The 15,415-nt window shown below is 33.2% G+C and overlaps 1 protein-coding gene across 7 annotated transcripts in view; it reads right to left on the bottom strand.

The window, feature by feature from the left end:
- Window positions 1-15,415, bottom strand: part of ATRX (ATRX chromatin remodeler) — a 227,960-nt gene that overhangs the window by 154,011 nt on the left and 58,534 nt on the right. For 5 of the 7 annotated variants that reach the window (XM_010987736.3, XM_031446239.2, XM_064483018.1 and 2 more), the window contains 4 exons: window positions 5,866-5,921; window positions 4,920-4,972; window positions 3,945-4,069; window positions 823-936 (listed from right to left, as the gene is read on the bottom strand). In XM_010987736.3, coding sequence (XP_010986038.1) covers window positions 823-936; window positions 3,945-4,069; window positions 4,920-4,972; window positions 5,866-5,921 — 348 coding nt within the window. The remainder of the gene's footprint in view (window positions 1-822; window positions 937-3,944; window positions 4,070-4,919; window positions 4,973-5,865; window positions 5,922-15,415) is intronic. The other 2 variants (XM_031446237.2, XM_064483021.1) reach the window with 1 other exon arrangement.

The raw sequence follows: 15,415 nt of genomic DNA, 5'->3' as shown, positions 1-15,415 counted from the left end.
GCTATAATTTCAAAATTAACATGATAAATATTAAACAGATACGCTTCCATTATACTTCTATTTAGAAATTCAGTGTCACAGTCTATCTTTTAGAGATTCATTCCTTTTATAGTCATGGATTCTGGCTCTGTTAATCTGCCCCAAAAATACATATAGGCACTATTTTAAAATCACACACAAATAAGTGGGACACATACTTCATTGGCATAAATTTCTAAATGAATCCTCCTCATGCTAACTTTCTACAGATGATTAGCCAGTATGGTGTGTATAAGTGAGGGTAGACAGACAAAAGGAGAGGCAGCCCAGACGATGGAGGGAAGGTTACCAGCTCTAGTTCCCTTCTTTATACCCATCTCTACTTTGCTATCCTTAGATCAATAGATCTCTGACTTTAACACACATAAGAACAAACTGGGGCACAGTTGTGACATCATCCCCAGAAATTCTAAATTGTTGTGAGTGGAGTCAAGAGATCGTGAAGGCCACAGGCAAGATGTTGTCCAAATCTAAAATTCTTTCGGGGTGAGTAGGAACACATGGTATTCTGGCATATAAGCATTACAGAACTAACGTGTGCAAGAAGGAACTACTAAGCTTCTTGAGATAACTTAATAGCCACTGAAGGCAAAGGTGTTTCGACAAATGGTGTTTAACCTTTTCTGCTTCAGAGCTCAGAGAGAAACAGAAGTTATTTTTAAGTAGTGCTTTTAATAAACAATGGGCAGAAAAGTGGAGGTATTTTTAGTAAGCACATCAGATTTTCCAATATGGTCATAAACAGCAATTTAAACTCATGTTTTCATTTTCACTTGTATTTACCTCCGCGTTTTTTGAGATTTTCAGTTTTCATTTTACTTCTGCTTCTAAATTCAGGCCCTTTAAAATCATCTTTGTCTTCATTCAGCACTGGCTCTGGCTGTACAATCACTGTACCTAGAATGATTTCATTTAAAAAACCATTACACATATTAAATGTGCAAGTGAAGTACAAGACTTCAGTTCAGATAAAGCCAACATTGCTGGTACATAGTTTTGTTTCTTTCAAGCTTTCAATACTTGTATAAGGACCTCTCAAGAATAAATAAAACAGGGAAATAGTAAAAGGGCCAGGTGTCAACAATCAGATTACTTGTTGGAATATAGTTCATAAAAATAGGGGGGCAGGATTCTGAACTGATTATAACAAAAATATGTGAATAAAGTAGAAAGCCTCAGCCCAGTTCTGAATTTTTATAGTGCCTATCACAAAAGTTGTTTTGAATATGAACATCCATGCTAAATTCCATAGTTTATAAAATAAAAGGATCAGAAGAGAAAACTTTAAAAAGACATCCTATTCTTCTCATTAGTCAAATCATAAATGCAGAAAAAGATTTTTAAGGGTTGTTTTATATTGTTTTGGAAGAGGATAATGGAGGGCAAAGTGAGAAGTTAATTCTGCTATTACTGCTATACCTATTCTGCAGCATTTCCCTACTAGTATGTCAAAGTTTCAGTACTATGCAAAGTCCTTAAAAGAGTTTTAAACAGAATACTGTTTAAAGATACTTAAGCTCAAATGCTCTTAACAATAAATTGCAGAATGAGATCAACTGTTGGTCTCCATGGGAATCTTTTAGAAAGAATGTACTTTCTGACCTATAAAATATGTGAACTGAAGAGACAGACTGCTAATTTAAGTTTTCATTTTAATCTCTCAAGAACAAATAAAGCAGGGGCATAGCAAAAAGGGTCCATTTACCCACATTGCAGGGCTTAGTAATTGAGCATTATTGGCAACAATTAACAGTCATCCCTTGGTATCTGTGGGGGATTGGTTCCAGGACCCCCTTGGATACCAAAATCCGTGGATACTCAAGTCCCTTATATTAAATGGCATGGTATTTGCATATAACCTACCTCTATTCTCCTGTATACTTTAAATCATCTCTAGATTACTTATAATACCTAATACAATGTAAACACTATGTAAATACAGTTGCCGGCAAATAACTCAAGTTTTACTTTAATGAACTTTCCAGAATTTTTTTCCCCTGAATATTTCTGATCTGCAGTTGGTTGAATCTGTGAATGTGGAACCCACGGATATGTAGGGCTGACTGTAAAATCTAGTAGTTGTCAGGAGCTGTCTCCCTGAAACATGGGTCTATGTTATTCAGCAAGTAGGTTTCAGCAAGATACAGCATCTAGTTAAATGAATTTCTGAGTCTCTGAAAAGGGGGGGGGGCGGGTGGACAGGGCACAGAGGACTGAGTTTTTACAAACTGGTAAAGTTAAATAATCTACACACACACAAAAAAATCTTTATTCACAACAACCATTTCACATGTATACTCTCAGAGAAGCCCTGGCATTTGAAAAAAGCTAAAGATTTATAATTAACAAAAAAAAATAGATTTATTTCTGAAGATTCTTCTCTAAATGGAAGCAAAGCAGCAGAGTGGAAAGAGCACTCACTAGCTTTGGATTCAGGCAGACCTGGGTTCAAATCTTAGCTTCTCAATTTAAAGCTGAAAAAGTTCCTTGAGCTCTGAATTTGTTCCTTCATCTCTACAAGTAGAAACAATAACTACCTTACAGCATTGTTTTGAGGATTAAATGAGTTAATTTTTTAAGAGTCTGGTACCTATACATACTCAATATAGTATTGTAACAATAATTATAATCAACCAAATTTACTCTTATGAAACAGATTTACTTTTGGTTTGGTAGGAGAGAATTACCTTTAGTTCAGGTTAGTAACATCCCATGCTAACTTTCCTCCACGGTATCTTAAAAGAAACATTTAAATTCTTAATTCTTAGCTTACCCAGTGGCCATCATTAAGGATTCCCAGTGACAACCACTGAGAATGTAACACTCCAAGGTGAATCATTGCCCACGGGACTCAACTCAAATTCCCATGTTAGTTGTTTCTGCCCCAGGGCACCAAAGCCAATACATATCATTGATGATTTTCAAAGCCAAGTAAATGGTAGGCCTATCAATTTTCCTTTTATTTTTCTTCGTTGTCTCATTCATTTCTTTTCCTCATTTCATTTCTCATCTATTATAATTTCTAATTTGTCCTAGTCAAGCAGTATCTTCTATCCATCATTTTTTAAACTTCCATAATCAAAACGTAAGTATAGACATAAACGTAAGTATAGACAGAGAACAAAGTAGTAAAACACTTCTGTAAGTGATCTGTAAGAATAAACTTGAAAAAACTGCTAAGAGCCTTAGACATATTATTCAGTAAAGAAAAGAAATCTAAACTTTGATTCTGAAAAACCTAGAAATTACCAAGACCCTTGTCATTCTCTCATCATGTAATCACACTGCTCTCAGACTTAGGCTATGAAAAGTTTGAGATTTTCATTTGGCTTCTCCCTCCCTCCTTCCATCCGGCCCCAATTTGGTCAATGAGATTTTAAGGTTAGAACAACAGTTGAGAGGAATGTGACAAGGCACTTTTAAAAACATAATTACTAGAAATATACCTAAATCTCTCTTCAATAGTTTAACTTCAGCTTTGAGTCTTAGGGAATTTAAGAATGCACTAAGACTAAACTAGAATAAAGGTCTGGTTTTTTTTTTAAGTTTTCAGACATTGATTTTCAATAAAATAAGCACATTAAAATTTATTGAACCAAAACTTAATATACTAAACTTTTAAACCAATTTCCACATTCAAGTTTAATTTGGAAATAAAATCCCATTTCTAAAACCCATTTGAAAGAGAAAATAAGGTTTTTTATTTTCATATCTGACTGAATATTCTAAATTTTTAACCTCAGTAACACACACTATCATTACCTAATACATTTCCAGACCATCACTATTAAAATGCCAAGTTTGGTTTTTTACACACAACTAACGGTAATCAAGTTCCAATTTAATAATGGCATTTAAAAATACATTTCAACCATAACTTCTTATGAAAAATTAATACACTTTACCTTTTGGCAAGCTTTGCATAGTAATATCATTTTCTGAATTTTCATTAGAAGCATCTTCATTTACAGTTTCATCCAAAGGTTTTTCATCATCAGATTCTACATACTTAGTTACAATTGAAGGTTTCCTATGAAAGAATTAAGTGCACAGAATTATGGACATTTCTGATAGTTGGAAAAACACCCAAAGAACATAAATAACATGTTTAGGTTGAGCAATTGCTCTTAACCAGGAATACATATTAGAATCACCTAGGGAAGCATACACTTCTATACTGTAGAACTGAATATTATGATTTAGTAAGTCTGGGGTAGGACCAAGTCACGTGCATTGAAAAAGCTACCAGGGGTTGTGAAGAGAACTCCTATTTAAGAAGCACTACTTTAGGGAGTAAGTTAATAACAAGTAAGTTGTGATTATTAAGAGTCATTCCCACTGGTTTATAGAAACAAAAGTCCAATAGAATAAACTGCAAACTTCTAATAAAAGCTATACTCCACAGTATCTGCATAATAACTTAGTGTTACAGTATACTTGGAAGAAGTTTCAGTCTTTATGTACAATTCACTTTGGCAATTTAACACAGAAAAGTATTTTTACTACTATCTGATCTTATAACTTCCTCATAACTATGATGGCTACCACTCCCCATCCTAGACAATTTCATATAACCCTAAAAAAAACATAGTCCTAATGAAGCATTTACCAATTTATTTACTCTTTTCTCCTTTTTTTAAAGAAATTACCTACATATTGCAAGTGCCACTAATATATAATAAATCCCCAGACACTTTTAATTAAAATTAAGTCAGAATGAATTGGTAATTGTTGAATTCAAATGATAGATACAAAAGCATTCAATATACTATACAGCCCATTTTTAATATGTATGTTTGTATAAAATAGTTTACTTAGAACAAGAGTACCTGAAGTTTAGAAAAAAAGAAAGAAACTTTTTCCCTTGAACATCAACCAACCTCTTTGATCGTGATGATCCTGATGATTTGGACTTTTCTGAAGAGCTAGCTCCCTAAATGTGAGAAATAAATAGAAAGGTGAGTAAAACTCTCAAAGAAACATCCCTACAATTAAATATTTCCCTACACCAGTATCTCTAATACAGTGACAGAATGAGATATAATTTATACACCTAGAATATTTTTCTAAAGGAAGCATCAAAAACTAATTCTTGTTTACTCTTAAGGTTTCCTTGATTTAAGATCAATTTTTTAATAAAATTGTTACTGTTAAATTTTGAGGTGTAGAGGTGATACACTGCTGTATTATGATCTTGGCCTAAGTCAACAAAGACAAAAAAAAAAAAAGGTGTAGAGGTAATCAGATCCCAAGAGAGGTAGAAAGTTTTAAAGATTTAAAAATGTATTATTTTCTCTATCCTAACATCTAGCACAGAGTACCTTCTATAATTTCTTTTGAGATATAGACCAGTATTTTGCCAGTATAATCAGTATATTTTATTGAATTTAGTTCTTCACACTAGGCAGAAAGAATCCTAAAACCATAGTTTAGGCTGGGGTATCAGGTGAAGGGCTTCAGGATGGGTTCCTATAATAATGTTTAAGAGACTCTGAATTATCTGGTTTTAAGACATCTCAGAACCATGGAGTTATGCCTATAACAACCACCTTGAGCACCACTGTTGCAATATAATAACATTCAAATACCTATCCGTTTGCAAGCCTTCCGTTGTCTGACTTTAGGTATACTGCTGAAGCAAGCAAACCACAATAACAACAAAAACAATGAATACTATCAAAAAATGGACAACTACCCAAAATGAAGTAACATAATAATACTTGAGTTTAACAGTAAACTTAAACACATGCATCCATTAAATAAAAGCAGTTGATGACCTATACTCTAGTTGGTTAGTATCTTTTAAATGCTTCAAATTATTCTTACCTCTTCCTTGCTGTTTTCCATCATATCAGAGTTATTTCCAGAACCACTAATTTTATCTTAAAAGAGAAGAAATAAAAACATTATTTATCTCTTTGGTACATTATCAAACAGAGCACCAAAATCTATAATTCCATGAACCCATTTTTCAATCTATGAAGTGTGGCAGTACTGGTAATACTTTACTTACATTAAAATATTCCTAGAAGAGTTTCCTGAATAGAATTACTCTCTTTTGACACACTAACTCCTTCTTAAAAAGCATTTATAAAAAAAAAAAAAAGCAGTTTGGTATCATAACATTTCCTAGTGTAATTTTTTTAAGGTTTTTCTCTTAAAAGAAAATTTAAGCTCCATATTCTACTAAAAATAAAATCATACTATTAATAAATTGTATTTTCCTTTACCATAAGACACTAAAAAAAATGGCAATCTAAATCTAAAGGAGGCAGAGGGAAGAAAATAATTAATATTAGAGCAGAAATTAATGAAACAGGGAATAGAAAAACAACAGAGAAAAATCAACAAAACCAAAATCATTTTTTTGAAAACTGAAAAAAGTCTTAGGCTAGATAAACCAAGAGAAAAAGGAGACAAGACTCAAATAACTAGAATCAGAAATTAAAGAAGGGATGTTACTACTTATCTTAAGGAAATAAAAGGATCATAAAGGAATAACACGAACAATTGCCTTATTCCAAAAAAACAGATAACCTAAATGAAATGGAAAAACTCCTAAACACAAACTACTGAAGCGGACTCCTGAATAGACAATGTGAATAGAAGTATAACTGAAAAGACTGAATTAGTAATCAAAAAACTACCCACAAAGAAAAGTAAAGGTCCAAACGGTTTCACCACTAAATTGCACCAAACATTCAAAGAAAAAAAAGAATTAACACCAATTCTTCACAAAATTTTACTAAAAAGGTGGGAACACACCCCAACTCATTTAACAAGACCAGTAGGATAGAAACCAGAAAAGATACCACAAAAATAGAAATCTACAAACCAGTATCACTTATGAATATTGATGTAAAAGCCCTCAATAAAATACTAGCAAAAACTTCAAAACAATAAAAGACATCTTTCTGCTGCAGACTGGGAGAAAATATTTGCAAAAGACGTATCTAATAAAGAACTATTATCTAAAATATACAAAGAACTCTTAAAATTCAACAATAATAAAATAAACAACATGATTAAAAATAGGCAAAGATCTGAAAACATCTTACCAAAGAACATGTGCAGATGACAAATGAGCAAATAAAAAGATGTTCCACATCATATGTCAATAGGGAATCAGAAATTAAAACAATACTACACATCTATTAGAATGGAAAAAATGCAGAACATTGACACCACCAAATGATGTTGAGGATGTGGAGCATACAGCCACTTTTGGCAATTTCTTAGAAAATTAATCATTCTCTTACCAGATGATCCAGCAGTCACACTCCTTGATATTTACCCAAATAAGTTGAGAACTAAGTCTATTCAAAAACCTGCACAAAGATGCTTATAAACATCTTTTTATTTATAGAAACATCTTTATAAGTAGCTTTTTCCATAACTGTCAAAATGTAGAAGTAACCAAGATGTCCTTCAGACGGTGAGTGGATAAAATAACTGGTACATTCAGACAATGGAATATTATTCCACTCTGCAAAGAAATAAGTTATCAAGCCATGAAAAGACATGGAGAAACTTTAAATGCGTATTACTAAGCGAAAGAAGACAATCTGAAAAGGCTACATATTGTATGATTCCAAGTGTATGACACTCTGGAAAAGACAAAACTGTGGAGACAGTAAAAATATGAATGGTCGCCAGGGGTTAGGGGAAAAAGGAAGGGTGGATAGATGGTACAGAAGATTTTTAGTTCAGTGAAACTAACCTGTATGATATTATGATAGATGTCATTATACACTTGTCAAAATCCCTAGAATGTATAATAAAATTAGATTTTACAGTAGTGAAATCTAATGCAAACTATGGATTTTGGATGATACTGACTTATCACAATAGGTTCATCAATTGTAACAAATGTGCAACTGTGGTGAGGGATGTTGACAGTGGGGGAGGCTGTACATGTGTAGAGACAGATGCATCAGAAATTTCTGTACTTTCCACTCAATTTTTCTGTGAATATAAAACTGCTCTAAAAATTAAAATTTATTTTTAAAAATTCTAAAAACTTCCTCAACTATCTACAGAATACCCACAGGTAACATCATACTTAATGGTAAGAAAAAAAATTAATGCTTTCCCTCTAAGATTAGAACAAGACAAGGAAATCTGCTCTTAGCACTTTCCTTCAACACTGTAACGGGGATTTTAGCCAGAGCGAGAAAATAGAAATAAAAGGCATCAAGACCGAAAAGGAAGAAATAAAACTATCTATCTTTGGAGATAACATTATCTTATATGTAGAAAATCCCAAGGAATCCACTAAAAAATATTAGAACTAATAAATGAGTTCAGAAAGGTTGAAGAATATAAGAATAATATACAAGGGTGGGAAGGGTATAGCTCAGTTAGAGTGCATGCTTAGCATGCATAGGTCCTGGGTTCGATCCCCACTACCTCTATTAAAAAATATATAATAATAAACAAACTCATTACCTCCCCAAAAAAATTTTTTTAAAAAGAATAATATACAAAAATCAATTGTATTTCTATATACTTGCAAAGAAAAATCTGAAAATAAAATTAAGAAAACATTCCATTTACAATAGAATCAAAAAGAATAAAACGCTTAGGAATAAACTTAACAAAACTTATACTCTGAAAACTACAAAATATTATTGCAAGAAATTAAAGATTTAAATCAATGGTAAAACACTGCATGTTCATAAAATGGAAGACAACATTAAAACGGTAATACTCCCCAAACTGATCTACAGTTTAAAAAAGGCCATCCGTGTCAGAATCCCACTTGACTTCTTTGTAGAAACTGACAAGCTCATTCTAAAATTCATGTAGAATGAAAATGGACCCAGAGTAGACAAAATAATCTTCAAAAGGAAAAACACAACAGGAAGACTTACGCTTCATGATTTTAAAACTTTTTAAACAAATATAATCAGTACAGTATAGTACTGGCAAAAGGATAGACTTAAGAATCAATGGAAAAGAACTAAAAGTCCAAGAGGAGGGTATAGCTCAGTGGTAGAGCACCTGCTCAGCATGTACAAGGTCCTGGGTTCAATCCTCAGTATCTCCATCAAAAAAATAAATAAATCTAAGTATCCCTCCTAAAAAAAAGACATAATATTATAAAAAAAAAAAACCTGAAAGTCCAGAAATAAACCTATATATATATGGTCGACTGATTTTTCAACAAGAATGCCAAGACCGTCCAACAGGGAGAGAATAGTCTTTTCAACAAATGGTGCTGGCACAACTGTGTATCCACATGCAACAAATGAAGTTGAGGATCAGCCTTACAACCACATATAAAAATTAACTCCAAATGCATCAAAACTATAAGATTCTTAGAAGAAAATATTGGGGTAAATCTTCATGACCCTGGATCTAGTAATAGATTTTTAGGCATGATAAGAACAGAATGAGCAACAAAAGCAAAATTAGATACACTAGACTTTACCAAAATTAAAAATGTGCTTCAAAAAACACAATTAAGAAAATTAAAGAAAACCAACAGAATGGTGGAAAATATATGCAAATCGTGTATCTAACCCAAATGCCCAAATGCCCACTGACGGATGAATGATAAAACTAAACACACACACACACAATGGAATGCTATTCAGCCTTAAAAGGGAAGAAAATTTTGATACATGCTACAACACTGATTAACCTTGAAGACATTATGCTAAGTTAAATAAGCCAGACAGAAAAAACCAAATATTGTATGATCCTACTATATGAGGTTCCTACAGTACTCATATACATAGAGACAGAATGTAGAACAGCAGTTGCCAGGGACTGAAGGTAAAGAGGACTGGGAAGTTAGTGATTTTAGTCGGTACAGAGTTTCAGTTGGAGAAGACGGAGAATTTCTGGAGATGGTGGTGATGGTTACACAACAATGTGAATGTACTTAATGTCACAGAACAGTATACTTAAAATTGGTTAAATGGTAAATGTGATATCATGCATATTTTATCATAATAAAAAGTCTAGGATATATAAAGAATTCTTATACATCAACAACAAAAGATAAACACCTAATTAAAAATGTGCAAAGGATCTAAATAGATAGTTCTCCAAGGAATATATACAAATTACCAATAAGCACATAAAGAGATGCTCAATATCAATAGCCAAATATAGTAAGACACACTTCACATGTACTGGGTTGGCTAAAATTAAAAAGTCAGATAATAACGATTGTTGGCATGAACGCAGAGAAATCTGAATCCGTATACATGTTAGTGGGAATGCACAGTGGTGCAGCCACTGTGGGAAACAGTTTGATATTTCCTCAAAGGATTTAACAGTTACCATATAACTCAGCAATTCCACTCCTAGGCATATAACCAAGAGAAGTTAAAATATACGGCCACACACAAACCTGTTCACAAATGTTTATAGTAGCATTATTCATAATAGCCAAAAGGTAGAAACAAGCTGTTACTGTCTATCAACAAATCAAACAAATGTGGTATATCCATATAAAAAATGTTATTTGGCCATAAAAAGAAATGAAGTACTAATAGACACTAAAACATAAATAAATCTTGAACACATTATGCTAAGTGAAAAAAGCCAATCACAAAGGACCATGTGCTATACAATGTCAATCGTAAGAAGGTCTGAAATAGCGAAATCTATAAAGACAGGAAAGTAGGTTGGTGGTTAGTTAAGGCTGGGGATAGGAGGCGATACCTAAGGGTACAGGGCTTCTTTTTCAGGTGATAACAACGTTATAGAATTTACTGTGGAGATGGATGCATGTATCTGTGAACATACTAAAGACTACTAAATTGTACGCTTTGGTGAATTGTAAGCTATGTAAATTATATCTCAACAATGGTGTTAAAAGTTTATTGGTCCTTAGGGAAATGCAAATTAAAATCACACTGTAATATCACGAAGTATCAGAAAGTCTATTTTTTTTTTAACAGTGGTAAAACCAAATGCTGGAAAGGATGTAGAGGAATGGATCATTCTTACATTGCTGTGAGAATATAAAATGGTATGGCCACTCTGGAAAACAGTTTAGGAGTGTCTTAAAAAATAAAAATAAATATGCAACCATCATACACCCCACCAACTGAATTCCTGGGCATATATATACCAGAGAAATGAAAACTTATGTTGACATGAAAACCTGTACACGAATGTTTACCAGCAGCTTTATCTGTTTTTTTTTTAAATCAAACAACTCTCTGTTGTTTATTTATGGATACGCTCATCACTCTTATTTCCCAGGAGAAAAGACATTTTAACACCCAAAGAGTAGAAAGCGTAGAATAAAAGCTCGTCCATTAGGCTGCCCTGAAGTAGTTAGAGTCTACACCTGCAGCAGCACGCTGGCTGATGCATCTGGGTTGTAATGCAGGTATGTGAGGAGCCACATGCCGTTTTTTTTTTTTTTTTAATAGACTTTATTCTTTTAGAGCAGTTTCAGGTTCACAACAGAATTGAACAGAAAATATAGAGAGTTCGCATATAGCCCTCCCCACCCACATATATTCCCCTCCCCTCAACATCCCTCATCAGTGTGGCATATTTGGTACAATCGATGAACCAACATGGACACATTATCATCGACCAAAGTCCATAGTTTACATTAGGGTTCACTCTTGATGTTGTACATTCTATGGGTTTTGACAAATGCATAATGACATGTAGCCACCACTACAGTATCATACAGAGTAATTTCATTGCCCTAAAAATCCCTTGTGCTCCATTTATTCATTCCTCCCTCCCTCCCTCTTCCCAAACCCCTGGAAACCACAATCTTTTTATTGTTTCTGTAGCTTTGCCTTTTCCAGAATGTCATTTGGTTGGAATCATACATTTTGCAGCCTTTCAGACTGGCTTCTTTCATTTAGTAATATGCCTTTTAAGTTTCTTGCATGTCTTTCATGGCTTGATAGATCATTTTTTTTACTGCACATATATTTTTTAATTTACATATATGTACTGTTCATTGTTTCTAAGAATGTTTAGAGTTTTAGCTTTTTAAACTTATATAGTTATTGAAGGAATATCAAAGCCAACCACAAAATAAGGATTAATTCAATAAGATACATACATCCTGCTATTACCAGCAACATTATTTGTAACTTCCAAGATATGGAAGCATCCTAAGTGCACATCAATAGTTGAAATGAAAATGAAGATGCAGTGTGTGTATATACACACACACACACACACACACACACACACACACATATATGTAATGGAATACACCTCACCCATAACAAAGATGGATATTTTGCCATTTGCAGCCCTTCATTCACTTTTTTTCCACTTCAAAAACCAGAAATTTGTAACTGGCAGAGACATTTCCATTACATCAAAAACAACAAAATACTTAGAAATAAACTTAATCAAGGAGGTTACCTATCCTCTGAAAACCGAAATGACACAAAGAAATGGAAAGACTTCTTGCGCTCTTGGATTGGAAGAATCAACACTATCAAAATGACCACATTACCCAAAGCAATCCACAGATCGAATGCAACCCCCATCAAAACCCCCAGCAGCTCTATTTGTAATAGCCCAAATCTGGGATGATCAGATATCCTTTAGCAGGTAAATGGTTACAAGCTGTGGTACATTCACATAGAACACTACGTTGCAATATAAAGAAAATAACTATTGACACATGCAACAACTTGGATGAATCTCGAGGGAATTGTGCTAAATGAAAAAAATAATACCAAAAGGTTATGTACTATGTGATTCCATTTATAGAACATGTTTAAAATGACACAATTTTAGAAATGGAGGACAGATTAGTGATTTCCAGGTGTTAGGCACAGGTAGGAGTAGGAGTAGGGAGCTGAGTTTGATTATAAAAAGCACAAGATGAGGAATCTGTATCTCAACTGGAGTAATGAATATATGAATCAACTCAGGTAATAAAACTGTACAGAACTTAACAAAAACACAAAAGTACAAATAAAACTAAGAAAATCTCAATCAGATTGGTAGAGATCAATAACCTGATTATAATGATACATTATACCTCTATAAAATGTAAAATGTTGCTATCATGTGAAACTGAGCAAAGTATATAAGAGTTCTATATTAGTATTACAATTTCATGTGAATCTACAACTATCTCAATAAAAATATAACTTTAAAAAAAAAACTAGGGATAGAGGGGAACTTCCTCAATTTGATAAAGAACATTTACAAAAAACCTTATATAGATACCATCATACTTAATGGTGAAAGAGTGAATGCTTTCCCACTAACATCAGAAACACCAAGAGGTGTCTGCTATCATGATCTTCTTCAAAATAATAAAAAATACATTAAGTCCTACCCAGTGTAATGAGGCAAGAAAAGGAATTAAAAAGCACACAGAGGGAAAGAAAGAAGTAAAACTGACCCTATCTGCTGACAAGATTAAGTAGAAAGTCCCAAGAAATCTAAAAGATGAAAAAGAAGCTACCTAGATGTAGTTCACAGGATACAAGGTCGATATAAACAACTGGATTCCTATATACCTGCAATGAACAATTGGAATTTGAAGTTAAAAAAAAAAAGAGAATTTAAAATAGCACCCCCCAAAATGAAGTACTTAGGTGAAAATGTAACAAAATATGTGCAAACTTAGTACATGGATAACTACAAAATACGAGGCCAACTGAGAGTTTCCATCAACATTTGGTTATACATTCCTATTCCTGGCATATATCTGGTCGACAACTATACAGTTTTATTGGAGAAAGATTTGAAGAGCAAGTGTTCTGTACACTTTTTATTTTTTAATGTTTTCTATTCTAAGATTGGATAATTTCTATTATACCATCATCAAATTCACTGACACTACTACTGTTATCTCTAATCTGTTAAATATAATGATTTGCTATTCAGAAATTTCTCACCTCTGGAAATCTCCAGTTTGTTCTCTGTATCTATGATGCTGTTTCTCTTTTATTTTGTTTGTTCATTTCTTTTGTTTTTTTGGATTCTACATATAAGTAAAATCATACAGTATTTATCTTTCTCTGTTGATTTATTTCACTTAGCATAATACCCTCTAGATCCATCCATTGTGGGAAATGGCAATATCTAATTCTTTTTATGGCTGCATAATATTCTATGGGTGTGTGTGTGTGTGTGTGCGTGTGTGTGTGTGTAGATAGATAGATAGATAGTATGTGTGTGTATACAGACTACAGACACACACACTCCCCACAAACTTCTTTACCATTTATCTTTCACTGAACACTTAGGTTGCTTCCATACCTTCACTATGGTAAATAATAGTGATGGACACTGGAGTGCAAAACAGTTTCTCAAATTAGTGTTTTCATTTTCTTCAGATAAACAGCCAGACATGAAATCGATGAATCCTATGGTATTTCTATGTTTAATGCTTTGAGGAACCGCCACATTGTTTTCCATAGTAGGAGCACCAGCTTACATTCCTACCAACAGTGCAAGACAGTAGCCTTTTTTCCACATCACCAACATCAGATGTTTGTGGTCTTTTTGACAATAGCTATTCTGACATGTGTGAAGTAATATCTCATTATGGTTTTAATTTGCATTTCCCTGATGATTAGTGATGGTGGGCAGTTTTTCATGTGCCTGCTGGCCATCTATATGTCTTCTTTGGGAGAATGTCTCCTTAGGTCCTCTACCCATTTTTTAATCAAACTGTTTGCTTTTTTGTTATTAAGATGTATGTATTCCTTACATATTTTGGATGTTAACCCATTAAAATATGTATCATTTGCAAATATATTCTCCCACTCAGTAGGTTGTCTTTCCCTTTTGTTGATGGTTTCCTTCACTGCACATAAGCTTTTTAGCTTGAGGCAGTCCAATTTGCTTATTTTTGCTTCTGTTTCCCTCACTTGAGAAGATCAGAAAAAAAAAAATACTGACCAATGTCAAAAAAAGTACTACCTACATTTTCTTCTAGGAATTTTATGGTTTTAGGTCTTATACTTATGTTCTATACTTAAGTTTTAATCTATTTTGAGTGTATTTTTGTATATGGTGTGAGGAAATGGTCTAGATTCATTCTTTTGCATATAACTATCCGGCTTTCCCAACACCAATTACTAAAGAGGCTGTCTCTTCCCCATCATATATTCTGTCTCCTTTGTCACAGATTAATTGACCATAAAAGAGTGGGTTTATATCTGGGCTGTCTATTCTACTCCATTAATCTATGTTGTCAGTTTTTGTGCCAGTACCATACTGTTCTCACTACTATAGCTTTATAGTATGAATTGAAATCAGTGAAGTGTGTGATAACCAAGCTTTTATGTTCTTTCTTAAGATAGGGCTATATAAGGTCTTTTCTGGTTCCATACAGATTTTATGATTCTATCTGTTCTAGTTCTGTGAAAAATGCCATGGGTATCTCATGGATTTCATTGAATCTATA

The sequence above is a fragment of the Camelus dromedarius genome, chromosome X (assembly GCF_036321535.1).
Source record: "Camelus dromedarius isolate mCamDro1 chromosome X, mCamDro1.pat, whole genome shotgun sequence".
Classification (NCBI taxonomy): domain Eukaryota; kingdom Metazoa; phylum Chordata; class Mammalia; order Artiodactyla; family Camelidae; genus Camelus; species Camelus dromedarius.
The sequence above is the reverse complement of the archived record's forward strand: the minus strand, read 5'-3'. Positions and strand labels throughout refer to the sequence as shown.